This window comes from Tachyglossus aculeatus, chromosome 2 (assembly GCF_015852505.1).
Source record: "Tachyglossus aculeatus isolate mTacAcu1 chromosome 2, mTacAcu1.pri, whole genome shotgun sequence".
In the NCBI taxonomy this organism is placed as follows: domain Eukaryota; kingdom Metazoa; phylum Chordata; class Mammalia; order Monotremata; family Tachyglossidae; genus Tachyglossus; species Tachyglossus aculeatus.
In genome coordinates this window covers 13,397,479-13,420,942 of record NC_052067.1, presented here as the reverse complement: position 1 = coordinate 13,420,942, position 23,464 = coordinate 13,397,479, and the positions used below count along the sequence as shown (strand labels likewise).

At 40.2% G+C, this 23,464-nt stretch overlaps 1 protein-coding gene across 1 annotated transcript in view; it reads right to left on the bottom strand.

The window, feature by feature from the left end:
- DNAH11 (dynein axonemal heavy chain 11) overlaps nt 1-23,464 on the bottom strand; it is a 284,335-nt gene that overhangs the window by 220,532 nt on the left and 40,339 nt on the right. Inside the window, exons 12-25 of the mRNA XM_038761352.1 lie at nt 23,272-23,388; nt 13,324-13,461; nt 12,808-12,932; nt 11,730-11,925; nt 10,628-10,732; nt 10,008-10,403; nt 8,389-8,721; nt 7,533-7,787; nt 7,272-7,441; nt 6,743-6,965; nt 4,140-4,256; nt 3,939-4,025; nt 1,893-2,051; nt 430-513 (exon numbers count right to left, since the gene is read on the bottom strand). Coding sequence (XP_038617280.1) covers nt 430-513; nt 1,893-2,051; nt 3,939-4,025; nt 4,140-4,256; nt 6,743-6,965; nt 7,272-7,441; nt 7,533-7,787; nt 8,389-8,721; nt 10,008-10,403; nt 10,628-10,732; nt 11,730-11,925; nt 12,808-12,932; nt 13,324-13,461; nt 23,272-23,388 — 2,505 coding nt within the window. The remainder of the gene's footprint in view (nt 1-429; nt 514-1,892; nt 2,052-3,938; nt 4,026-4,139; nt 4,257-6,742; nt 6,966-7,271; nt 7,442-7,532; nt 7,788-8,388; nt 8,722-10,007; nt 10,404-10,627; nt 10,733-11,729; nt 11,926-12,807; nt 12,933-13,323; nt 13,462-23,271; nt 23,389-23,464) is intronic.

Genomic DNA, 23,464 nt, shown 5'->3' with positions numbered 1-23,464 from the left:
AGGTGGATGAAAAAGAAGGGGTTTGGGCTCGACGTTGGCATTTTAAGAAAATTCTAAGGGTAAAAGCCATCCTAAATTATTCTTATTAGTCCAGGAACTAAGAACTCTCATACACTGAGATTCCAAACCTATCTGATTTCCCGTCCCTTCATCAGTCACTTTTCCATTCTGGACATTTATTAGACTCCTATTGCCACAGTTGTTACTCAGGTACTACATTAGTCCCAATATAATTTTATCAAGCCACTCATGGGGAGAACTTGGCTAAGAGTGCAAATGGCTGATGGGAGGGGAAAAATATGGTCCCAGACCATTCAATCTGAACTATAAAAGAATTGCACCAAAATCCATCAAACCCTGGGTGGAGGAAGATAAAAAGGCATAGTACTGAGAAAGATAAATTGTCCAACAGACAGTTATGGAACTTGCCTTGGCAAACTTTCTAAGCTCTACATCCATCTGTTCCACATTAATCTGTCTCCACTGGGTTTTAGTCCAATCATCAATGCTGCTCTGAAATCATAAGGACAGATAAACATGTCAACAACATTTGGTGAAAGCCCATCGCTGCAGTAAAACAGATAAATTTATGACACACAGTTGCTCTATCATTCAGCAAAATGAAATTATTTGAATATTAGTTGCTCTTTTCAAGTCTCCAATACCTCCAAAACAAAGTTGTCCCATCACAACAAACTTGTTCTCCCCCTTCCTCAGACTATGAGTCCCATGCGGGACAGGGGCTGTGTCCAACCTAATTCACTTGCATTCACCCCAGCACTTAGAACAGTGTTAGACACACAGTAAGCACTTAACAAAAACCATAAAAAACTTGTTAAACCTTAAAGCATTAATCTATTTTCTGATATCAGCTTCCAAAACTGATATGAAAATGTTAATACTAATATAATCCATCATCAGTGTGAGTCTGCCATAAATATGCTCAATTATTCCTCTATAGGAATATATTTTTTAGGTACTATTATCTCTAATTCTCATGTGTTCAGGAATCACATTTCAAGCCACCTATTGCAGGAAAAATTCTGCACTTGGGTCTTTGGCTATTCTGGAGGTCACTATTACATACCTTGTGTAAGTAACTTCTACATATGGCAGATAAATAGGTGACCATTTCCCCAGGAGGGCAAATACTGCACTTCAATTTTCAATGTACTCAATGGCATTTAGAATGAGCGAAGTGTTAGTGCTTTCACTGTGATCTATTAGAATGAAGTCATGACCCAAATATATTTCATTTTCTTATTAAATGAGAATCTGATATTTAGAGCAGAATACATTTTTCCATTAACACTCAGAGGGTTAAATTGGGAGAAAATAATTATATTCTCCTAAAGTCACTTAAAAGTTTAGGGAAAACAAGGTTGTATAATTATTTAACAGCCATGAGCAACAGGAGAAGATAACAAAAATCAATCAATGGTATTTACTGAGCTCATACTCCATGTAAAGCACTGTACTACATGCTTGGGAGTGTAACTGGATAGGTAGACACAGCTCACTCTCAAGGAGCTTACAGTCTAGTAGGGAGACAGATATTAAAATAAATTGCAGGTAAAGGAAGGAACTGAGTATAAGGATATGTATAGAAGTGCTGTTGGGATGAGTAACTAGGATGAAGTGCATAGGAGGGAAAATTAGGATGAGAGCTGTCAGGGAAGGCTTCCTGTAGAAGATGATGTTAGAACTCTGAGAATACACAGAGTGCTGACAGTGAATAGATTGATATTACAAGAGCCAAGTGTGCTTGCTGGATTGCAATGGAAGAAGAGTGTGAATAAGTAGTTGGGAGACAGCTGACTGAGTACCTTCAATGCGATGGTGAGGAAGCATTCAAACAGAAAGTAAAAACTTTAAAAAAAGGAAAATCTTACTTTGACATAGGTATTAATGTCCCATAGATCCTTGAGCAATTTTATTTCTTTGCGGCACTGTTTCAATTGTTTATAATCTGGGAAAGGCACTTCAAAAAGGATTGTGGAGTCTCGAATTCGCAACATTTCCTCTTCCAGTGTCTCAAGCTCTTCATTTGCCTTGAACATGAAAAAAGAAATCACATGCTTGCACCATTATTCGTCAATACTTAATTTGAAAAAGAAAAATGTAAAGATCTACTTCTTTAGGTTTGATATTTCATCAGGCATTACATGAGAAAATGTACAGAATATTATATTATTTCTGAGTGGATAAATTGTAAACTACCCAAACCATAAATTATTAAAGGATGTGAACATAATATTAGCTGCAACAGTGCTATTGACAGACTTTATAGAGCTTACTCTAGGTTCTTCTTGGGAGAATACTTTATTCAGTGAGGAATCAGAAGCTTCTTTGAAAGGGGGTTATCTGTTCATAATAGCAAGCCCAATTCCATATTTTAAAAGAGTATTTTGTCTTAAAGTAGTTTAAGAAGTACTGCCAATGCTCAATTGTCAGTAGAAATAAGAGGAAGGTAAGAATGAGTATTTGCCATATACACAAGTGATTTGGGCACAGGTTGAAAATAAGACCTTCAGTTGTTGATAAGGGAAATTAGTTACAAACTACAGTAGACAACAACTATAGAAAATATAAAAACATACCTCACCTGACAGGCCAAGGACATTTAAAAGGAAAATTTGTAAAATGAAAAACAAACAAAATTTTAAAAATTACTTTTGACAGAAATTATGCTAAAATTTACCAATCCACAAAATGCATATACACCAGAGTGGTTTTTCCCTAGAAGTCACAAGTAAGTAAATAAATAACACCACCGGCATTTATACCTCTCCTAGCACCAATTATTGTTTCCCACGGACAGATATTTATAATTCTGTTTTTTGCCCACAGATACATATATAAACACACACACCACACACACACGCACACATTTTGGCACCAATTTATTTCGTTTGCAACACACCTGAGGATAAGAACAGCATCTGTTTAATTTTACCTAATGCTAGTTCACTTCCATAGATTTAAGATGGATAAAGATGAAAAGAAAACTGAATTTGATGCAGCAGTAAAATGGGTAGAATGTAAAAAAAAAATCCAAAGTACTCCAGATCTAATCCTTAATTTACTTCAAAAAATTGCTTTTTCCTGGAGCCATCAAATGAATATGGAAAACTGAAATTTTCCACAGAACTGCCCACAGATTTCAGAATAAACTTAATGGTAAAATTATCTCTCTAAAATCCAGACATCATCACATGGCTTATTAAATAATTACCTGTTACCAACTCCTTTTCCTGCTTATACTCATGGATTAAGTCCATATTAATTATAAGCAAAGACCTACAAATGTGTGCATGTGTGTACATCTATTGGACAATATTGCAACTGCACTGTACTGTTACTTCAGGTGCCTCTAATCAGGACTTAAGCCATATTTCTCACTTCAAATGGAGATATTCTTTGAAATATGCAACACCTGGACAGCATTTTACACTGTTGGTGTTATAATAGCTGGGCTTTATTGGTGTGTATGTATGTACACACCCCCACACACACATTCACACCCCTCCTCACCCCAAATTTAAATAAAAGACATAAATGGGAAATTAAACCAATAAAGCCCAGGTAAAAAAAAAAATGGCTGTCATGGCATCAGCACTGTAAAGTGCTGTCCAGGTGTTGCATATTTAAATGAATATCTCAATTTCAAGTGGGAAATATTCCTTAGGTTATGTTCTGATTAAAGGCACCTGAAGTAACAGTACAAGGCAGTTTCAATAATGTCTAATAGGTACTACAGTAAATGGTTCAAACGGAAGTTCACTTGAGTGGACGCACTATGACAACGTAAAATATTCTAGATTCATTCAATCATATTTATTGAGTGCTTACTGTGTGCAGAGCACTAGATACACACTAAGTGATCTCATGTCCATTTCCTAATGCATCAAGACCAGCACATTTGAAAACCCCATTACCTTATCAAGAACCTCGTATGGATTTGGCACATTAAAAACAAAGGGGGCATCCTTTTTGAATCTCTTTCTGAACTCCATCTGCTCTGCCTGGTGGGGAGAAAAACGGGGAGAGGAGGCAAATATTCAGGCAATAAATCTAGTTTTTTTCCACTTTTCCTTTCCCCAAACACTTGGGAAACCAGAATTTGGTGTCTGGCTTACATCAAACACAGCACATCTTCTCTTTATCACAGTGACTTCTGCAATCTGCAGGGGAGCCACCCGGTGCTTGACACTATCTGCAGTCTTCTTGGTGGTGCTCCACCTCTCAGGAAGTTTCTGGGAAACAAAACCAAACCCACTTTGAAAAGACTAAAACAATCCACATCAAAAACCAAACTACCTTAGAAACTGGAAGCGATTTCTTTCCATGCCAAACCACTTTGTCCTCCTCATGAGGTGGGTCTAGAGCTACTATTAATAATAAGCACGTACTATATGCCTGCCAAGCACTGTGCAAAGTTATGCGGTAAATTCAAGATGAACAGGTACAGTCCTGGTTACAGATGGGCTGACAGTCTAAGACGGTTGGAGAGCAGGTATCTTACAGATGAGGAAACTGAGGTTACATAATTTGCTCAAGATCATATAACAGGTAAGTGGCGGTGCCAGTATTAATTAGAACCCAGGCCCCCTGGCTCCCAGGACCATGTTCTTTCTGCCAGGCTATGCTGCCTCCCTGCGAAAGGACGGACAATAAACTGGGACCCTGGAGGTCAATAATCCAGCCCTTACAGGGCACATGGGGGGAAGTAATAGATCACTTTAACGAAACCCCAAACACCTCAACTTTGACAGTTTCCAGTTTCCCTGTATTAACTTACTGGAAACATGAGTCCTTGAAAGACCTTGCTAGGGCAAAGATCAAGGCTAGGATGTGTGGTACATACAATCAGTTTTCTCAAAAATGGTCTGAGAACAACTGAACCAACTATTGGTCCTTAAGGCCTCCATTTCTAACAGCAATTCTGGCTTCAGAAAAGCAAAGGCTGGTGAATGGCAAACAGCAAATTTCAGCTGAGGCGTTCATGCTCGCTACTCAGCCCCTCTTCCTACTTTAAACAACCTCCTACTGAAAGTTCCATTCCCCTCAGTGGGAATGAGTGGAATCACAAGTTCCTAGTGGCCAAGGAGGGGTGGCTTTGCAGAGCATTTACCTTAGTAACCATGGACACGGAGGCACGTAATAAACCAGAGGAGGAGGAGGATGGAGACAGCAGGAGAAGACACCTAAAGATAACTGTTTAAATTTTGTGTTTCAGTCACAAATCCAGATACTTAAAAGAATAATAAAAAAACAGGAGTGCAGAACTAAAAAGTTGCAAGGCCTAGAGAAAAGGAGACAGAACTGGGAGTCGGAAGACATGGGTTCTAATCCTGGCTCCGCCAATTAGCTGCAAGTCATTTACAAGTACGTCATTTAATTTTGTGATTCAGTTTCCTCATCACTTAAAATGGAGATAAGATACCTCCTCTCCTTCCCGCTTAGACGGTGAGCCTTGTGTGAGAAAGGGACTTTGTCTGCTTATATGGATCTACTCTAGTGCTTACTACAGTACTTGGCACATAGGACTTGTGTAGGACTCGCCATGAGGGCCATTTTGGAGAAAAACATACACACTTAGCCCCAAATTTTCAAGCAGTAAGATGGGTATTTTGTGATTCTATACTTAATACTATTAGAAGAACAGGGTAATATTTTGTAATAACCAAGTATTGTTGATCTTACTGGTATAAGTGTTTCAGGACTGATTGGTGGGGGGAAGAAGAAAAGGATGAGGGGATTCACGTGATTGGCAATATACTTTTAAGATATTTCCCTATAAACTATGTGATAGAGTGTAAAATAAACTATAAAGCTATGGAGTAAACATTCAGAACCTGACTATACACTTGGCTTTAAATAAGCTTAAGGGAGATTTAAATATAGTGTGTAGGGAAATCAAAAGGAAAATCAAGAGAATAAGCCTCTTGGAAATAGCTTGAAAACTACTGAAATAACCCATAAATTGCAAAGTGGAGTTTTCAATCTTTTTCTAGTCAGAAGTGCAGTTAAGAATTACACATACAATTGGATTAAATGAGTAAAGTCATGTCATTCTCTCAAAGAAAAAGATGGAATATATGACTCCCTTTAATTAGGAAAGGGTGTTGTAATTGTTTATAAAAATCAAAGTGATAGCAAATGAGGAAAGAGTTGCTATTTTCCATTTGTTTTCAATTCGAGTAAATGGGTGTTCTATGCCCTGCCAAAAAAGTTGCTTTGAAAGACAGGCCCACCAAGCTTTGGATAAAGTCTTCGAATCCCATGAAGCAACTTAAACATAGGCATACCACCGGTTCCCAACGTCAGGCTCTCATTATTGACGTAGCTCAGGATCCATAAATCCCACCCAATGTTACATTCATTCATTCATTCAATCATATTTATTGAGTGCTTACTGTGTGCAGAGCACTGTACTAAGCGCTTGGGAAGTATAAGTTGGCAATGTATAGAGACGGTCCCTAGCCAACAATGGGCTCACAGTCTAGAAGATCCAATCATTACAAGGACTTCAATTTCCTCTCAGCCCTGCCTCTCCCACCCTTCCCCAAACACAACATGAAAGTCGGCTTCTTTATGATCTCCATGAATGATTTACGGGTGGATGTACTGTAGGTGTGAAAAACAAAAAAGTAATGTGGCAACCAAAATAGAATTCAGAGGACAACTGGATGTAGTTCCCTGGCATCTCTCACAACACTCAACACCCTCGGTCACAAACCTCTAATTGAACATAAACTTGGTCTGGCATCTCCAGTCCATAGCTCTCCAGTAGTGCAATGGTCGCTCTTAGAGGTTCAAAGAGTTCATCGATGGCTCTCTGTTGGTGTCTCACAGCCAGAAGTTGTCCCATGATTTCTATAAGGCCACCGTAATCTCCTTCATTCACCTCTCTCTGAAGTCCTGCATCTGCCACTTGTATAAACTCCTCTAGATCTGTCAGACTGCCCAGATAAGCATTACACACACAGACACACAAATGGAGCACCATGAATATTTTCTTCACCTGTTCAATGTACTTTACGATACATGTGATTATTTCTTGTTGTGATTGGCATTCATATTTCAGCCTACACCTAATTAAGTACAGTATATGATTTGAATTCATTATATTCAACTGGCAATTTTAATACGCTTGGCTTCATCTCTCAAATTAGATTCTTTGGAGCAATACATTACTGAATGGCTATCAGTGACTTCTAGAAAAATCTTGTCATAAAGAGTTGATGGAAAATGAATGTTATTTTTACCTGTCATTGACAAATCTTAGAAGGTGCTCCTGAAACATCCAACTCCATTTCTTAATAATGTTTAACAAGCTCATTTTGAAAGGCTTCATGTCCACTCTAAGCCAGCTGTCGAAGACTCTGAAGTCATCAAACTTGCTCATCCGCACATAGAGTGCCTCATAAATGTCAATCTGCAATAAATACAGAAGAATATTTTTTTTTCTTCAAATAAACTTGGGCCTTAAGTTCATTAAAACTCCACACGGGAGTAGTCTTTCTTGCCTGTGCTTTAAATTGTTCGATCGTAGGCAGCTGCTGAGGAATGTCTTTGTTGGCCTGACCGTCTAGCTCCTCAGGAGTTAGCACACGACCATACAGGAGAAACTGCTTCATGCACTCGATCTGGTCATCCACCCACAGATAAGCATAGGTTTCCAGAGAATTTCTGTACTCCAGGACTTTGCTGATGGCCCCGGCCACTCTGTCTAAGATCTTTTTCTTGACTTCGACCAAATCGACCATGTTATCCATGTCATTCTATGTATGGATGAGAAAAAGCAGTTATTTTTGTGAAAAAAAAAAAAGCCAGAATGCCAATGGTTTGGGGCATTTCATTCATTCATTCAATCGCATTTATTGAGTGCTTACTGTCTGCAGAGCACTGTACTAAGCACTTGGGAAGTACAAGTTGGCAACATATAGAGACGGTCTCTACCCAACAGTGGGCTCACAGTCTAGAAGGGGGAGGCAGACAACAAAACAAAACATGTAGACAGGTGTCAAAATCGTCAGAACAAATAGAAGTAAAGCTATATGCACATCATTAACAAAATAAATAGAATCATAAATATGTACAAGTAAAATAGAGTAATAAATCCGTACAAATATATATACAGGTGCTGTGGGGAGGGGAAGGAGGTAGGGCGGGGGGGATGAGAAGGAGAAGGGGAAAAAGGAGGCTCAGTCTGGGAAGGCCTCCTCCATTTGTAGTCAATTAAATAAATTGGGGATACAATATTTCATTCTTAAATGTGATTTTATTCTTCTGTTTTCTGTCCTTTAAAGAGAGGGAAATTACTTAGCTGGAGCCCACTGAATAGCAAAAATCACAGCCCTTGACCACTAAAGATGAAAATACCTGATAGTTTGGTGGCTCCAAATGGGATGCTATTCTCTTCATCTGAGCAGACATTCTAAATACGTTGCATAAAAGGTCCTCTACCAGGTCATAAAAGCCACCTCCAACACCTTTTTCTAATGAAGGCTTAAATATAACCTCTGAGGCCTGAAGAATCATTTGTATTTGGAGAAAGGGAGCAGGTCTCAGACTTTTCTCTGTATTTACCATGAAGAAATCTAAATCACTCATTATGGCGTTAAAGAAACCATCAACCACAATGTCATCAATGAATTCTATGTAAATCTTCCAGGTATCCAGGGAAGCCTTAGTTCTGAAGAGTTTCAAGTTATCCTAAAAAAGATCATTAGATAATAATTAGGGAATATTTAAGTAACAAAGTATTGTGTTTTGGGGATTTGTCCTAATAAATTGTTTGGCCATTTCAAGTTACAGATATCAGGAGAAAATGGGTTTCTTGAATGACAGAGAATTTCACCTGAAACAGAACACAATAATGGGGTGACACAAGAAGGAGCAGCATTATAATATATAAATGAAAATATAGTTACAGTCTATTTCAGATATCTCTTCCTAATTAATCATACTGTGTAAATGGGAATATTTATCAGCACATAGGCCAAAATACAATTAAACTCCTTTTTGAAACTGATGCAACCATTTTTTTCCAATATAGGAGAAATCAGGATCAATTTAATTTATTTTTCAAATTAATTCCTTTGCTCCTTTCTCCCAGTTATGAAAGGAAACAAGTTTTCTAACCAAAGACAGCTAGAGGAAAAGAGTCAAGTTATAGTGGATAAATCTCAGTCTTCACTAAATCCTTGTATGGGGGTTGGTGGGAGGTGGAAATCTGATCCAACTCAGCCTTTCGTTGTCCTGGGCCATGCCCATTGGTATCACCAGAAGCTGAACTGTACCATGCATGACCTAGGGCAATTTTCTGAAGAACAATGTTAGGCTTATGCAGTTTCTGTTGGGAACTATGAACCCCTTGGTCCAAGGGAAAACCAGACAATGTCTCCAAGCCTCCGCTCCTTCTCCTCTCTACATACTAATGGGAGAGGCAGCAGACGTGAACTGATGAGTAAATAACAGATGAGAGGACAAAATAGAAAATATAAATTCATGAGGGCTGAAGTAGCCGGTAGGATGATATGACTGGCAAAGTGAGTCTCGGTTTCCTCATGTCAGATGGGATAAGAGACCCACTCTCCCTTCCTCTGACTGTGTGGGATAGGTACGGTGTCCAATCTAATCACATTGTTTTTCTTCAGTGCTTAGCATAGTGCTTTGGCACATAGTAAACACTTAATAGTCCTTTTCAGTCATATACTTATGCATGAGTGAACTGCCTCATTAGTAGCTCCATCTTCAAATGCAAAGGGCAACTTGATATAAATGCTTAATAAATCATTAAAAATGAGACTAACAACCAGAAGACAGTGTAGAAGCTGGAGAGAGACAGAAAGGTAATGGGGAATGTACTCAAATATCCTGTTTATTAAACAAACTAATTCAAACAAGCCACAACAGGGACACATTTCCTTTCTCATCAAACTAGTAGTCCTGGTAGGGGGGATAAAGCAAGAAAGAAACGAGTTCTCAAAAGACACTACCTCAACTAATCTGTGTATCTTGTAGCCACCTTCCTGAATCAATTTATATTTCTTGATAAATCTATCTTGCTTGTCCTCCAGGCTGAATAAAGTCTCCCTCCTGTTATCTTTTTGAGAAAAGAGACAGTGCACCCCCCAAGCCTCCATCATTCGCTGGATGGTCGTGGTATTATCCCGTGCTTGCTGAACTCTCCGCTCCAGCCCAGAGATAGTGCTTTTCATTGCCTCGATATATTTCCAGGAACTTTCCTCCTGCCAAGTGAATGACCTCTCTGCTTTCTTTAACTGCTCATCAATGGCTCTCAATTCATCTTCAATCAGAGGATATTCGGCTTCCAGAAGGGTGGTCTTAAGCTTGTTGTACCACTGGACAAGAAGTTCAAGGCTTCTAACATACTAAATTCATCGAGAAAAGAAATCGTCATATAAAAACAGGCCCTCAAATATCATGTTAGCATTTTAAGTCCCATGCTTGCCCAAATGTATTTAATACAGGTTTTAGCCACATATCCCTAAGAGGGACTATCAAAAAGTTCTCAACTTAGTGTCATTTAATTTCTGCCCAGGAATAGTTTTAATTTGAAATCTTTAGCAAAGTTCTAATTCCTTACGGCACCAACCTTTAAAAGTGTATTCCGTCTTTCAAAGATGGATAAAGCTGAATTTGGAATGTCTGACTGCTTCAACATCAGGAGATATTTCACTTCCCTCAGTACAGCCACTAACTAGCAAAATAAAGCACAAAAATTACTTATTTTTATACTATGTACCTCCATTATTCTGCACACATAAAATCATCCATTTTCCCTTAAAATGTTGACAGTCTACCCTACATACCCTTACATTCTGTTACTTCTCTTGTCTATACATTATTTTAATATCTTCCTCCCCCACTAGACTGCAAGCACCTTGTGGTTGTGGATCCTGTCCACTAAGTCTACTGTAATCTCTTAAACTGCCACTGGTAAAGGCTGGCACAATCACATAAAAAGTTTTATTTTTCACATGCTATTCATTCAACTGTATTTATTGAGCACTTACTGTGTGCAAAGCACTGTACTAAGTGCTTGGGAGAGTGCAACAATAAACAGACACATTCTCTGCCCACAAGAAGCTTAAACTCTAGAGGTGGAGATGGAAATTAATATAAATACAGATATGCGTTGCATAGGGCCACTTGTAAAATCCTCCTCTAGCGCTTAGCACAATGCCTGGCACATAGTAAGAAGTTAATACCTTTTTATTATTACTGTTATTAATAAAAAGTTTTGTCGGTGAATCAAAATCCTGCACCAAGAAAACCAATTACACCAATTTGCTTAATATAGAAAAATCTGAACAGCTTCACATCTAATCCCCCTGCCCCACCCCAGAGGGACCAACCATTAGGGTTGACACTAGAACAAAGAGAAATTTAATACTGCCGGGAAATTTCCCCTCCGCACTCCCCTCCTCAATACTGGTTAAGCACAAGGGTTTCCCCTTTAGGTCCAGGATCACCCTGACTCCCTACTCTCTTCTCCTCTTCACTCCTCCAAGCAAAGGAAGGGTGGACAACCTGAAAAGAATTCTAGATGAGCAGCCAGTAAGTATTAATTTTTAATCAACAACAAATTTGGTTTTTGAGCAAAGTACGTAAAAGTTGGTGATTTGTTAGGAGGCATCAGAACACAAAACAATCCCCAATATGCACAATCATTAGTCATTTATAAAATCTCAGACCTGAGGATCAAAATTAACCCTGAGAAGACCATTTACAGCATCACGTTTTATCAGGGGCTGGTGCAAATTAAACGCACAGATTTCATCCACCTCCCTCTTCCATTCACCATAGACTCGATTGGCATGTCGATCAAGTAAAGTCAGCATTTCAAAGTACTTCTGAAAAACTAGGGCTGCATCAGGACCTTCCAAAATTCTATAATTAAAAGAAAAATTTCGATTTTCAGATAGGGTTATGGGGTTCTCTGTGTGCAATGGTACTGCTCAAAGTTGGTCTTGCTAATCACTGGGTGAGGAGATTATAGGAGAGCAGGAAAAGGGAGTCCCCCCCACACACTCACATGCCAGTTTGGCCTTTTTATATCCTCATCTTCCGAATTACAAAGGAAAGAGTAAGGAAAAGGAGGTACCACTATCCTCCACCCATTCTTAACAGAATGAAAATCCTGTCTAGCTTTACCTTTTGGCAGAGGGGCAGATGAGCAGTGTGGGAGTAAGGCACAAACCTTCACGGAGAGAGGGAGAGGAGAAGAACATGGGAGTAAGGAGTTCAACACAATGTAGACATTTTAAAAGACTTTAAGGTGCTGAAAATCAGGCAGAGCTAAATAACATTATCACCAAAGTCGGTCATAAAACACAATGCAATCCATGGATATGTAGCAGTGTGGTCTAGTTGAAAGAGCTTGGGCTTGGGAGTCAGAGGACCTGGGTTCTAAATATGCCTGCACCATCTGTCTGCTGTGTGACCTTGGGAATTGTCTCCCCCTCTAGCCTGCAAACTCATTATGGGCAGGGAATATGTCTGTTATATTGTGCTCTCCCAAGTGCTTACAGTGCTATGCATACAGCAAGCACTCAATAAATACGATTGAATGAATGAATGAATTTATGTGCCTCAATTTCCTCATCTGTAAAATGGGGATAAAATATCTGTTCTCCCACCTTTTTAGAATGCTTTGGGACAGGGGCTGGGTTTGAGCTGATTATTTTGTATCTACCCCAGCAATGAGCCCATTGAAAGTGCCTAACAAATGTCATAATAGGAAGTCAGCATAACCCGATACAGGCCACTCACGGATGGTGAAGACGCGCAAAGTTGCACCAGGACGCCTGTATTCGGTCTTGGATTTCTTTGGCCCATTTGAGATTCCCAGAAGTAAATGGCATATTCTTATTCAGTATTTGCGTCCCTTCTTTTACCTGTATAAGTGAGTATAGAATGAAAAAACACATCTTCAACAAATGGCCCATGATTTTACATCTGAAAGGATCAACTATTCTCAGTCTGTACATATTTTGAGAAATGCAAATGTTTTCAGCTAGTCCCACAGTGGTGAAGAGAAGAGCCGCCAATGTAGCTGCAAATTTCACCACTTTGCTAAGCTGAAAGCAAGTGGCCCAGAATATATACTGAGTTGTTACAGTCAAGTCTGTATTATGTACGTGTAAACTTTAGAATTGTCTGATCATAGGTATATTCGTGATCTTTTCTAAGATTAGAACAGGAGATGGACAGAGGGCTGGTGAAATAAGCTCCGTCGAACAATGATATGGTTAGCTTGAATAGCTCTCAGCACCATTTACTACTTACCTGGTTGATATGCTCATCATACAAATGCTTACACTTCTCTAGTTCTTCATCAAACATCTGCAAAAGTGTGTTGTAATGTGGACTGAAAATTTCCATGACAACTGGTTTCTCTAGAAAATGGCTGAAGATGGCCAAAACCTATAACAAAGTTGAAAATATTTTTTAATATCAAAATGGAGTTATTCACTTTTCTGGTAAATCTCTCAAAACAATAATATTTTTGGTATTTATTAAGTGGTTACTATTTGCTTTGTTTTCTAAAATGATATTTGTTAAGCACTTAGTACATGCAAGCTACTGTACTAAGTGCTAGGGTGGGTACAAGCAAATCAAGTTGGACGCAGTCCCTGTCCCACGTGGGGCTCACAGTTTTAATCCCCATTTTACAGATGAGGTAACTGAGGCACAGAGAAGATAAGTGACTTGCCCAAGGTCACGCAGCAGACAAGTGGTGGATCTGGGGTTAGAACCCAGAATGAGAATGAAAATCCTATCCAGCTTTACCTTTCGGTGGAAGGGGCAGAGGAGCAGTGTGGGAGTAAGGCATAAACCGAGAGACAGAGACAGAGACAGAGAGACAGAGAGACAGAGAGAGGAGAGGAACATGGGAGTATGGAATTTGACACAAAGTAAAAATTTTAAAAGTCATTAAGGTGCTGAAACTCAGGCAGACCAATAACATTATTGCTAAAGTCAGTCATAAAACACAATGCAATCCAGGATATATAGCAGTGTGGCCCAGTGGAAAGAGCAAGGGCCTGGGAGTCAGAGGACCTGGGTTCTAATCCTGCCTGCACCATTTGTCTGCTGCGTGACCTTGGAAAAGTCACTTTTCTCTTCTCTTTTTTTTTCTGTTTTCTTTTTTCGCTTGGAATAAGTCACTTTTCTCCCCAGTCTGTTTTCTATCCACTAGGCCAGGCTGCTCCTTGTGTGTTCCATGGTACAAACAGGGCACCAAATCCACCAGAAAGCAAGTCTGGACCCCCTTTAAGGCAAGCTCCAGCGTCATGTAATAATTTGACTTGGAATAGATCCCACTCCTGGGCTCCAACTGGGCCAACCCTGGGATTTTAGCCCCCTAAGCACTTAGGTTCTTTCTGCTCCCTGCCTCTCTAACCCCTACAGTACTTCCATATACATGTTTATAATGGGTCGGTTCCCCTACCTGTAATTTATTTTAGTGCCTGTCTCCCTGTTAGATTATAAACTCACTGAGAGCTAGGATCTGGTCTACCAACTCTAACACCAACCTACTTGCTGTATCTGTATCTCATCTCTCTTGCCATCAGGCCTGGCTCTCATCTTCCCTCTCACCTGAAACTCCCTCCCCCTTTCTATGAGTCAGACCACCACTCTCCCTACCTTCAAAGCCCTCCTAAAAATCACATCTTCTCAAAGAAGCCTTCCTGACTTAGCTCTCCTCTCCCCTTGCTCCCTTCTGTGTCACCTATGCTTATGGATCTGTCTGCACTCCGTGAAGCACTTAGATACTCATTCCACCCCAGCCCCAGTGGACTAAGAAGCAGTGTGGCTTAGTGGAAAGAGCAGGGGCTTGGAAGTCAAGGTCATGGGTTCTAATCCCAGCTCTGCCACTTGTCAGCTGTGTGACTTTGGGCAAGTCACAACTTCTCTGGGCCTCAGTTATCTCACCTATAAAATGGGGATTAAGACTGTAAGCCCCACCTGGGACAACCTGATAACCCTGTATCTCCCCCAGCATTTAGAACAGTGCTTGGCACATAGTAAGCACTTAACAAATACCAAAATTATTATTATTACAAAGCCTTAAGAACTGCCACTCTTGATTTCTGCCTTCCCCAAGTAGATTGCAATTCCGTGTCTATCCAATCTATTTTATTGAACTCTAACTTTTCTACCATTGTAGATGGCACTACCATCCTCTTTGTCTCACAAGCCCATAACCTTGGTGTTATCCTCGACTCATCTCTCTTTCAACACATATCAATTTGTCACCTAATTCTGAGAGTTCTATCTTCACAGCATTGGTAAATTTATCCTTTCCAGCCAAACTCCTGCTGTGTTGATTCCAAGCACTTATCCTATCCTGCTCTGACTACTGCGCCGGACTCCTTGCTGACCTCCCTGCTTCCTGTCTCTCCCCACCCCAGTCCATACTTCAGTCCGCTGCCCCAATCATTTTTCTAAATAATAATAATAATAATAAAATTCAGTCTATGCTTCCCCACTCCTTAAGAACCTTCAGGGGTTACCTAGGCACCTCCGCATCAAACAGAAACTCCTTACCATTGGCTTTAAAGCACTCAATCATCTTGTCCCTTCCTATCTTATCTCATTGATTTCCTACAACCGAACACGTTCACTTCCCTTCTTTTACACTCGCCTACACACACTACCTTGATCTCCTCTGTCTAGCCGCCAACTTCTCACCCACATCTTTCTTTTGTCAAGAATCCCTTCCCCTTCATATCTGAGACTGTCACTCCCTCCACCTTCAAAGCCTTACTCATATCACATCTCCTCCAAGAGGACTTCCCTGGCTGAGCCCTCATTTTCCCTACTCCCTCTCCTTTTTACATCACCCTTGCACTTGGATTTATATCCTTTATTCACTCCACCCCCACAGGATTTATGTACATGCCTGTAATTTCTTTTACTGTCCGTCTCCCCCTCTGAACTGTAAGCTTCTTGTGGGCAGGGAACATGTCTACTCTCCCAAGTGCTTAGTTGAGTGCACTGCATTCAGTAACCGCTCAGTAAATAAATGCCATTCATTGTGTGGGTGCATTAGGGAGAAGATAGGGCAGAAAGAGAACCCTTTAACCTCCCAATCTGCACCACCCATCTTGGGCAACCGGAAACCTGATTGATGTCTACGACCTCCATATTGCTCATTTTCAGTCTGACAAAGATAGCTTTCATTGAGCCACTGTTCCTTTCAAAGCACTGAAAAGGTGGATTTCTAAGAAAATACTATCATCATCATCAATGGTATTTATTCAACACTTACTGTGTGCAGAGCACTGTACTAAGTGCTTGGGAGAGTACAATTCAACCTAGTTGGTAGACATGTCCCTGCCCACAATGAGCTTACAGTCCAGAAGGGGAAATCCATTAATAAAAATAAATGATTGACAACATATAATTTATAGCTATGACCATAAGTACTGTGGGGTTGAGGGTGGGACGAATATCAAATGCCCAAAAGTCACAGATGCAAATATGGATGAGAGGTGACAACACAACAGTACCACCATCATCTACACATATTACATGGACCAATGTAGATAAACCAAGTTCTTCCCAGACATATCTTTTCCTGCATGTTTTGAATAAAACACTGTAGGGAAATGAGACAACATTCTTCCAATGATGCATGTCTGTCAGGATAGACCGCGATGCACACAAAAGCCCAGCACTAGTAAAGCTGTGTATATAATAAAGCCAGTTTTCCTTAAAAAAGAGTTTGTCAGAAACACAACCTCTTGAGAGCTGAGTGTTACTGGTAGTTAACACGTACTATTGAGTCACCGTTTTCCACTTTGGGCCACCAAGAAGCATTTCCTTCTAGGTTGATGGTGTACTTTTGAGTGGCAGTATTTGCTTACGGAGACTCATTTGACTTGGCTAGTATTACATGTACACCAGATAATAGTCCCTTGTTTGTCACTATGCCACACAATGAGACAAGGCACATACTTGTTTGTGGCTTCATTAATACAATGAGCTATTCTTTCCATGGCTGGCTTGGGTCTAACTAGGCTTCTTAGCTCACAAACAGTGGCACAGTTGGCACAATCAGGGGTAAGTACGGTGGTTGAGTCATGTTTGGATTGAGAACACTATGGAAGATTGGACTTGTCTTTATTAACGCTTAGAACCCATTACATACCAAAGCAACTTAATAGCACAACCCCCACTTTTAAAAGTGCCCAATGTTAGAAAGAGAAATGAGTACTGCTCTTTTCTCTTTGGTAGGCTAGTTGGCTCTCAGTTCTGTGCAGGGTTTTCATGGAGGGACGGCTTCAGATCTCCTCCCCTCCTCCCGCTCCGAACAAGATAAGCGACAACCTCATAGCATAACATCGGAGGAATGGGCAGGACCGGCACAGCCCCAAAGCGGGCAGGAGAGGGGGACTGTGTGTGAAAGTGATTAATTGAAAAGCGCCCAACCTGAGTCGGAGGCAGCGTCAGTGCTAACAGGGACCTGGGAAGAGGAACAAGATGGTTCTGATAGCAGACCAGAGATCCCGCGACCCCTCAGGGAAACAGTTTAGGTTCAGGAAATCCAATGGACTTCCTCATGACATCACGATGTTTCACCAGGTGCACATGCATTGCAATATAACAACTTCTTATGGATTGGTAGTGGCTGGGAAATTTTTCTCTTCCTCTGTCAGCAAAATATCTGAATAACAATAATAACAATAATGGTATTTGTTAAGCTGTTACTATGTGCCAGGCACTGTACTAAACACTGGGGTGGATACAAGCAAATCGGGTTGGACTTAATCTCTGTCCCACATGGGGTTCACAGTCTCAATCCCCATTGTACGGATGAGGTAACTGAGGTACGGAGAAGTGAAGTGACTTGCCCAAGGTCACACAGTAGACAAGTGGCAGAGTCAGGATTAGAACCCATGACCTTCTGACTCTCAGGCCCTTGCTCTAGCCACTAAGGCATGCTGCTTCCCAGCCAGCGCTGGTTTCATGCTGCCTCTTCTTGGAAACATCCGCCGCTTGGTTTACAGTTGATGGAAGTTGATGTCCTAAAAGATGTTTTCAGGTGGGATTTGAACAGAGGAGGAGAAATTGACAGATGTGAAGAGGGAGGATGGTGCAGATTTTGGAGATTGCAGGGGAAGACTGAGTCCCATTTAGGACGGGGACTGTTATTGACCTGCTTATATCTATCCCTGCACTTAATACAGTGCTTAGCACAGAGTAAGTACTTAGAGTCTGTAAGTTGAACCTGGTTAGGGAAGAAATGGGCAAGTCTTTGGGTACAGTTGACTGAGAAGGAATCAGGGAGAAAGGAAGAACACTAAAGAAGATGCTAATTAATCACGATTCATTCTACGTATCAGGGACAGATTTCTGTTTCGGTCTCCATCTCTCCCCATTCCAGCCCCATAAATCTTACGTACTTATCCTTTATTTTAATGTCAGTCCCCCCTGCACTTCGGCCTATACCACGGTTGCTGCCCAGATCATCTAATTCATTGATCAGTGGTATTTACTGAGCACTTACTGGGTGCAGAGCACTGCACTACGTGCTTGGGAGAGTAGAATACAAAAGAGTCAGTAGACACAATTCCTGCCAACAAGAAGCTTAGATACTAGTTGGGGAGACAGACACTAAAATAAGGGATATGTACGTAAGTACTATGAGGCTGGGGTGGGGACAGACGGGAGGTAGATCCAAGTGCATTGGTGAGAGAGAAGGGGGAGAAGAATAGTTGGGCTAGTCTGAGATGGCCACTTGAATAAGATGTGGTTTTTAGAAAGGCTTTAAGGATGGGGGAAAGTGGTGGTCTGTCAGACAGAGAGAGAGAGTTCCAAGCTAAAGGGAGGACATGATTAAAGGGACATCAGTGAGACAGAGAAGAGCAAGTTTCAGTGAGTAGCTTGGCACTGGAGAAGTGAAATGGGTGGGCTGGGTTGCAGTGGGAGATTAGTGAAGTTAGGTAGGACAGGGAGAGCTGATGATTGAGTGCCTTAAAGCCAATGGAAAAGAGTATGATGTGGAGGTGGATGGGCAACATTCGTAGTTTTTAATGAGTGGGACAAGGAGAGCAACCATCACACTGTTCAGCCTAACATGGCTTAGTGGATCAAGCATGGGCCTGGGGGTCAGAAGGACCTGGGTTCTAATCTCTTCACTTCTCTGTGCCTCAGTTACCTCATCTGTAAAATGGGGATTAAAACTGTGAGCTCCATGTGGGACAGGGACTGTATAATAATAATAATGATGGCATTTGTTAAGCGCTTACTATGTGCAGAGCACTGTTCTAAGTGCTGGGGGGAGATACAAGGTGATCAAGTTGTCCCACGTGGGGCTCACAGTCTTAATCCCCATTTTACAGATGAGGTAACTGAGGCACAGAGAAGTTAAGTGACTTGCCCAAGGTCACACAGCAGACATGTGGCAGATCTGGGATTCAAACCCATGACCTCTGGCTAAAAAGCCCGTGGTCTTTCCACTGAGCCACGCTGCTTCCCCATAAATCATCAGATTGGACTGTATCCAATCTGATGACTTGTATCTACTCCAGTGCTTCCAGCAGGGCTTGACACACAGTAAACCCTTAACAAGTACCATTATTATTATTATTCTCCCAAAGACAGAATGCTAGAATTGATAGACCACTGGTCTCAAATGCCCACAAAGCTAGAACCACTGGTAGGCTCTCTGGATAACATTCTGAAAGGTCAAACTTTACTCATGTAAAGTACATCGTTACCGAGAAAAATAAATGGAGAAAAACTGGAGAGACTGTCTTCTCCCCTGTCCCTTGCCTCCACAAGTACCGAGATTCAATTTCTGCCAAGTTTAATCCTTTCTCTAACCCTAAACTTTGTTCACTCCTTAATTCATTCACTTTACATCTACATCCCTGGCACCCAGCCTCTCTCTCCTATTTGTTCGCCAAAAACAAGCTCTTTAATGAAGCCAATTTACAAAGATAGCTATATGCAGGGCTGCATCTCATATACTAATTTAGAAAGAAGTTAATTACACTGCCAACGGTAGAATTTTTCTTTTGACTAAAGTCTGAGTACATTCGGGGTGTTACACGGAGCATGATACATTTTTATTTATAATCACACTTATTAAAACACTTGGAAAAAAGCAGTATATTTATTTTTCTCTTCGTTGCTATGCAGCAATCAAAAGGTTAGAAGTTAACAGTAGGCTAATAAATGTAATTTTTAAAAGTTTAAATTTTAACCTTGCTCAGAAACCAAATTTGGTAAAAATAACACATAAAAAAACAAGATTGTAATTAAACTTTTAGTTTAACTTGCATCTCATGGGCCATCAGATGAATGTAATTAAACTGCTGTATGTATATATGTTTATATATGTATATATAGACATATAGACATATATATTATGTACCAATAAACATTTTGTGATTGTATAGCATTTAACTGCTTCCCAGACGAACAAATTATGAATTTTTAAACTATTGTTCTGTGGGGTTTGTGCCTCTCCTTGAAATGTCCCATGCAAACACTTTTTCAAATGCTGGACAAGGAAAAAGCTTCAGTGGCAAAGGGGAAAAATTAATATCCTTTAATATCATAACGTTAATTCTGATTGTTAATTGTGACTGTCTAATGAAGCAATCACAAGTGAAAAACAAACCTATACATTTCATGTTTCATCAAAGTCTGGCTTAGTTGAGATGGTTAATCAACCAAACTAAAATGGAAACTGCACTGGGTGGGTTCTACGAAAGACTAAGAAAAAAAATCAATATAAGAAAATTATTTTTTTCCTTATCTTTCAGATTTGGTCACTGGAAAAAATGAAGAAGGCCAAGGGGAGGAGAGGAAGATAAGGAAAAAAATGGAATAGATAGACAATATTACTTTTGTTGAAAACTGGCCTTCATCTTTTCTACCAGTGGCTGAGATGGAGGGAAAGAAATGAGAGGTTAAAGTTCCCCAGTGTTCCGGGACATCTGAAAAGTCTTAGGATGTAAATTGAAAATGTACTTGGGTATATTCCTGCCCTGACTCAGAAGTCTGAGAATGTAAAATGAAATAGAGCATATGGAGTTCAGGGCACAGTAGGCTGATCAGTTTAGCTGGGCCATTTCCAGTTGCAGGTTATTTCTGCATCGTCTAATTTGGCTGGGATGACTAGAAAAATCAGGCTCATTCTTGCTAAACCCAGATAGATGGTCAGCCTAGAACTGTATACCAGCTCTCTTCCATGGTAAGGGCCCACAGTACATCACACATCAAAAATACTGCAATAATAGAATAACAGTGCTGGGAGGAACTTTGAGAGATAATAATAATAATAATGGCATTTATTAAGTGCTTACTATGCGCAAGGCACTGTTCTAAGCACTGGGGAGGTTACAAAGTGATCAGGTTGTCCCACGGGGGGCTCACAGTCTTCATCCCCATTTTACAAATGAGGTAACTGAAGGCCAGAGAAGTTGAGTGACTTGCCCAAAGTCACACAGCTGACAATCGGTGGGGAGCCGGGATTTGAACCCATGTCCTCTGACTCCAAAGCCCACTCTCTTTCCACTGAGCCACGCTGCTTCTCTGCTTCCAATATGGCCTACTAGAAAGAGCACGGGCATGGGAGTCAGAAGACGCGGGTTCCAATTCTGGCTCCGCCACTTGTCTGCTGTATGACCGTGGGCAAGTCACTTAGCTTCTCTGTGCCTTAGTTTCCTCATCTGCAAAATGGAGATTCAACATGCTCTCTCTCCTACTTAGACTGTGAGCCCCTTGATGGCCTTGATTAATCTGTATCTATCGCAGTGCTTAGAACAGTGCTTGGCACATAGTAAGCACTTAAATACCACAATTATTATTAGATCACCTAGTCTGGCCTTCTGTCCCCAGACAAGGGACTGACAAAACCCAATCTGGATATATTTGATTAAATCCAAAAGCAATTTAATTAGAGGATGAAATATAATACGGGTCCCAACTCTACCTAGAACACACATTCATTTTATTAATGGTGTCAGTTATGAGCAATACACAGATAAAATAAAAAACAAAACTCTCCTGTATTTATTTAAACTCATCTCCACTGGCTCTGCCCTTAGTGGACTTAGAGGAAATTCTGTCCCTGGTGAAGTATATCTACTACATCATTTTTCTGTTGTAACTATGCTTACCCCAAAATTCCCAACTCATGTATGTGTCCAGTTTACTAATAGCCACTTGAACCTACTGAATTTCATTGTGTTGTTTTGCAGAACCATTTTTCCTCATTTGCCTCCATCTGTCTTCCAAAGTGCTGGTTACCCTGCCCAATTTAAGTGTCAACAGGACAATACCCAATAAAAAATAAATCCTAACAAAGAAAGAGGGAAAGAGGAAGGTAGCTCAAAAGACAAACTGTCACATTCTGGGTTGTGATTCGGTGAGTTCAGTCAATAATAGAGGTATTTTTAAGCACTTACTAGGTGCTATGCACTGTACTAAGTGTTGAGGCAGATGCAATAAAATCAATTGGCGCTAGCTCCTATCCCACATGGGGCTCACAATTTAAGGGGGAGGGGGACATTAATCTCAATTAATTAATCAGGAAACTGAGGTACAAATAAGTTAATGATAATAAGTTGTCAAAGAGCAGGCAAATGGAGGAGCTGGGATAAGAACCCAGGACTTCTAACTCCCAGGACTGTAACCTTTTCCCCCAGGCCAATAGTTGTACTAATGTATTTGAAAATCTAATTTGGTGTAAGGAAATAAAAATAAACTAAATTAATAAACAACTAAATAAACTAAAATAAACTAGAATCATAGATCTCATGTATGTTCTTAAAATAGAGTTGTTTTTTATGAGGATGAGTTCTTATATTTCATCATTTAATTACACTGCTCCTACTTATATTCTCTCATGCAACATCTCAGGCAAACATTACATAAATACTATTTAAGAAAAAAGAAGACAAAGAGCTCCAAAACCAATGAAAAAGACAGTTTAGGAGATGAAAAATAAATCCTGAAAATGAAAATAGAAGAGATAAAGAAAGGAATAAATGGTAATTCATGAAAACACTCAATTTTTATGTTATAAACGTTTCAGGTGAATACCTATATTCTTCACCTACAGTCTTACCAAGTAATGAAATTAGTGGAATATTCAAGAAATGGGAACAAAGATAGAGTAAAAAAGTTTTACCTTTTTCTTTAATTTTATCTAAACTCTGATGTTAGAGAATCAGAAGATCATTCGGAGGGTCACCGTGATTGAGTACTCACCTTGAATGCTGATTCGAGGCCCGAGCAGTCAAGAAATGCAGCACAGATCACTGCCCCAAGTCGTCTCTCAAAATCCAGAATTTTGGACTTAAAGGCAACATAGTCATCCTCAAATTTCTGTAAAACAGAAATAAAAATCATTAGGGTTTTTTGGTGAGGGAGGGTGGTTAGTGAAGGAAGAGATGGAAGGATG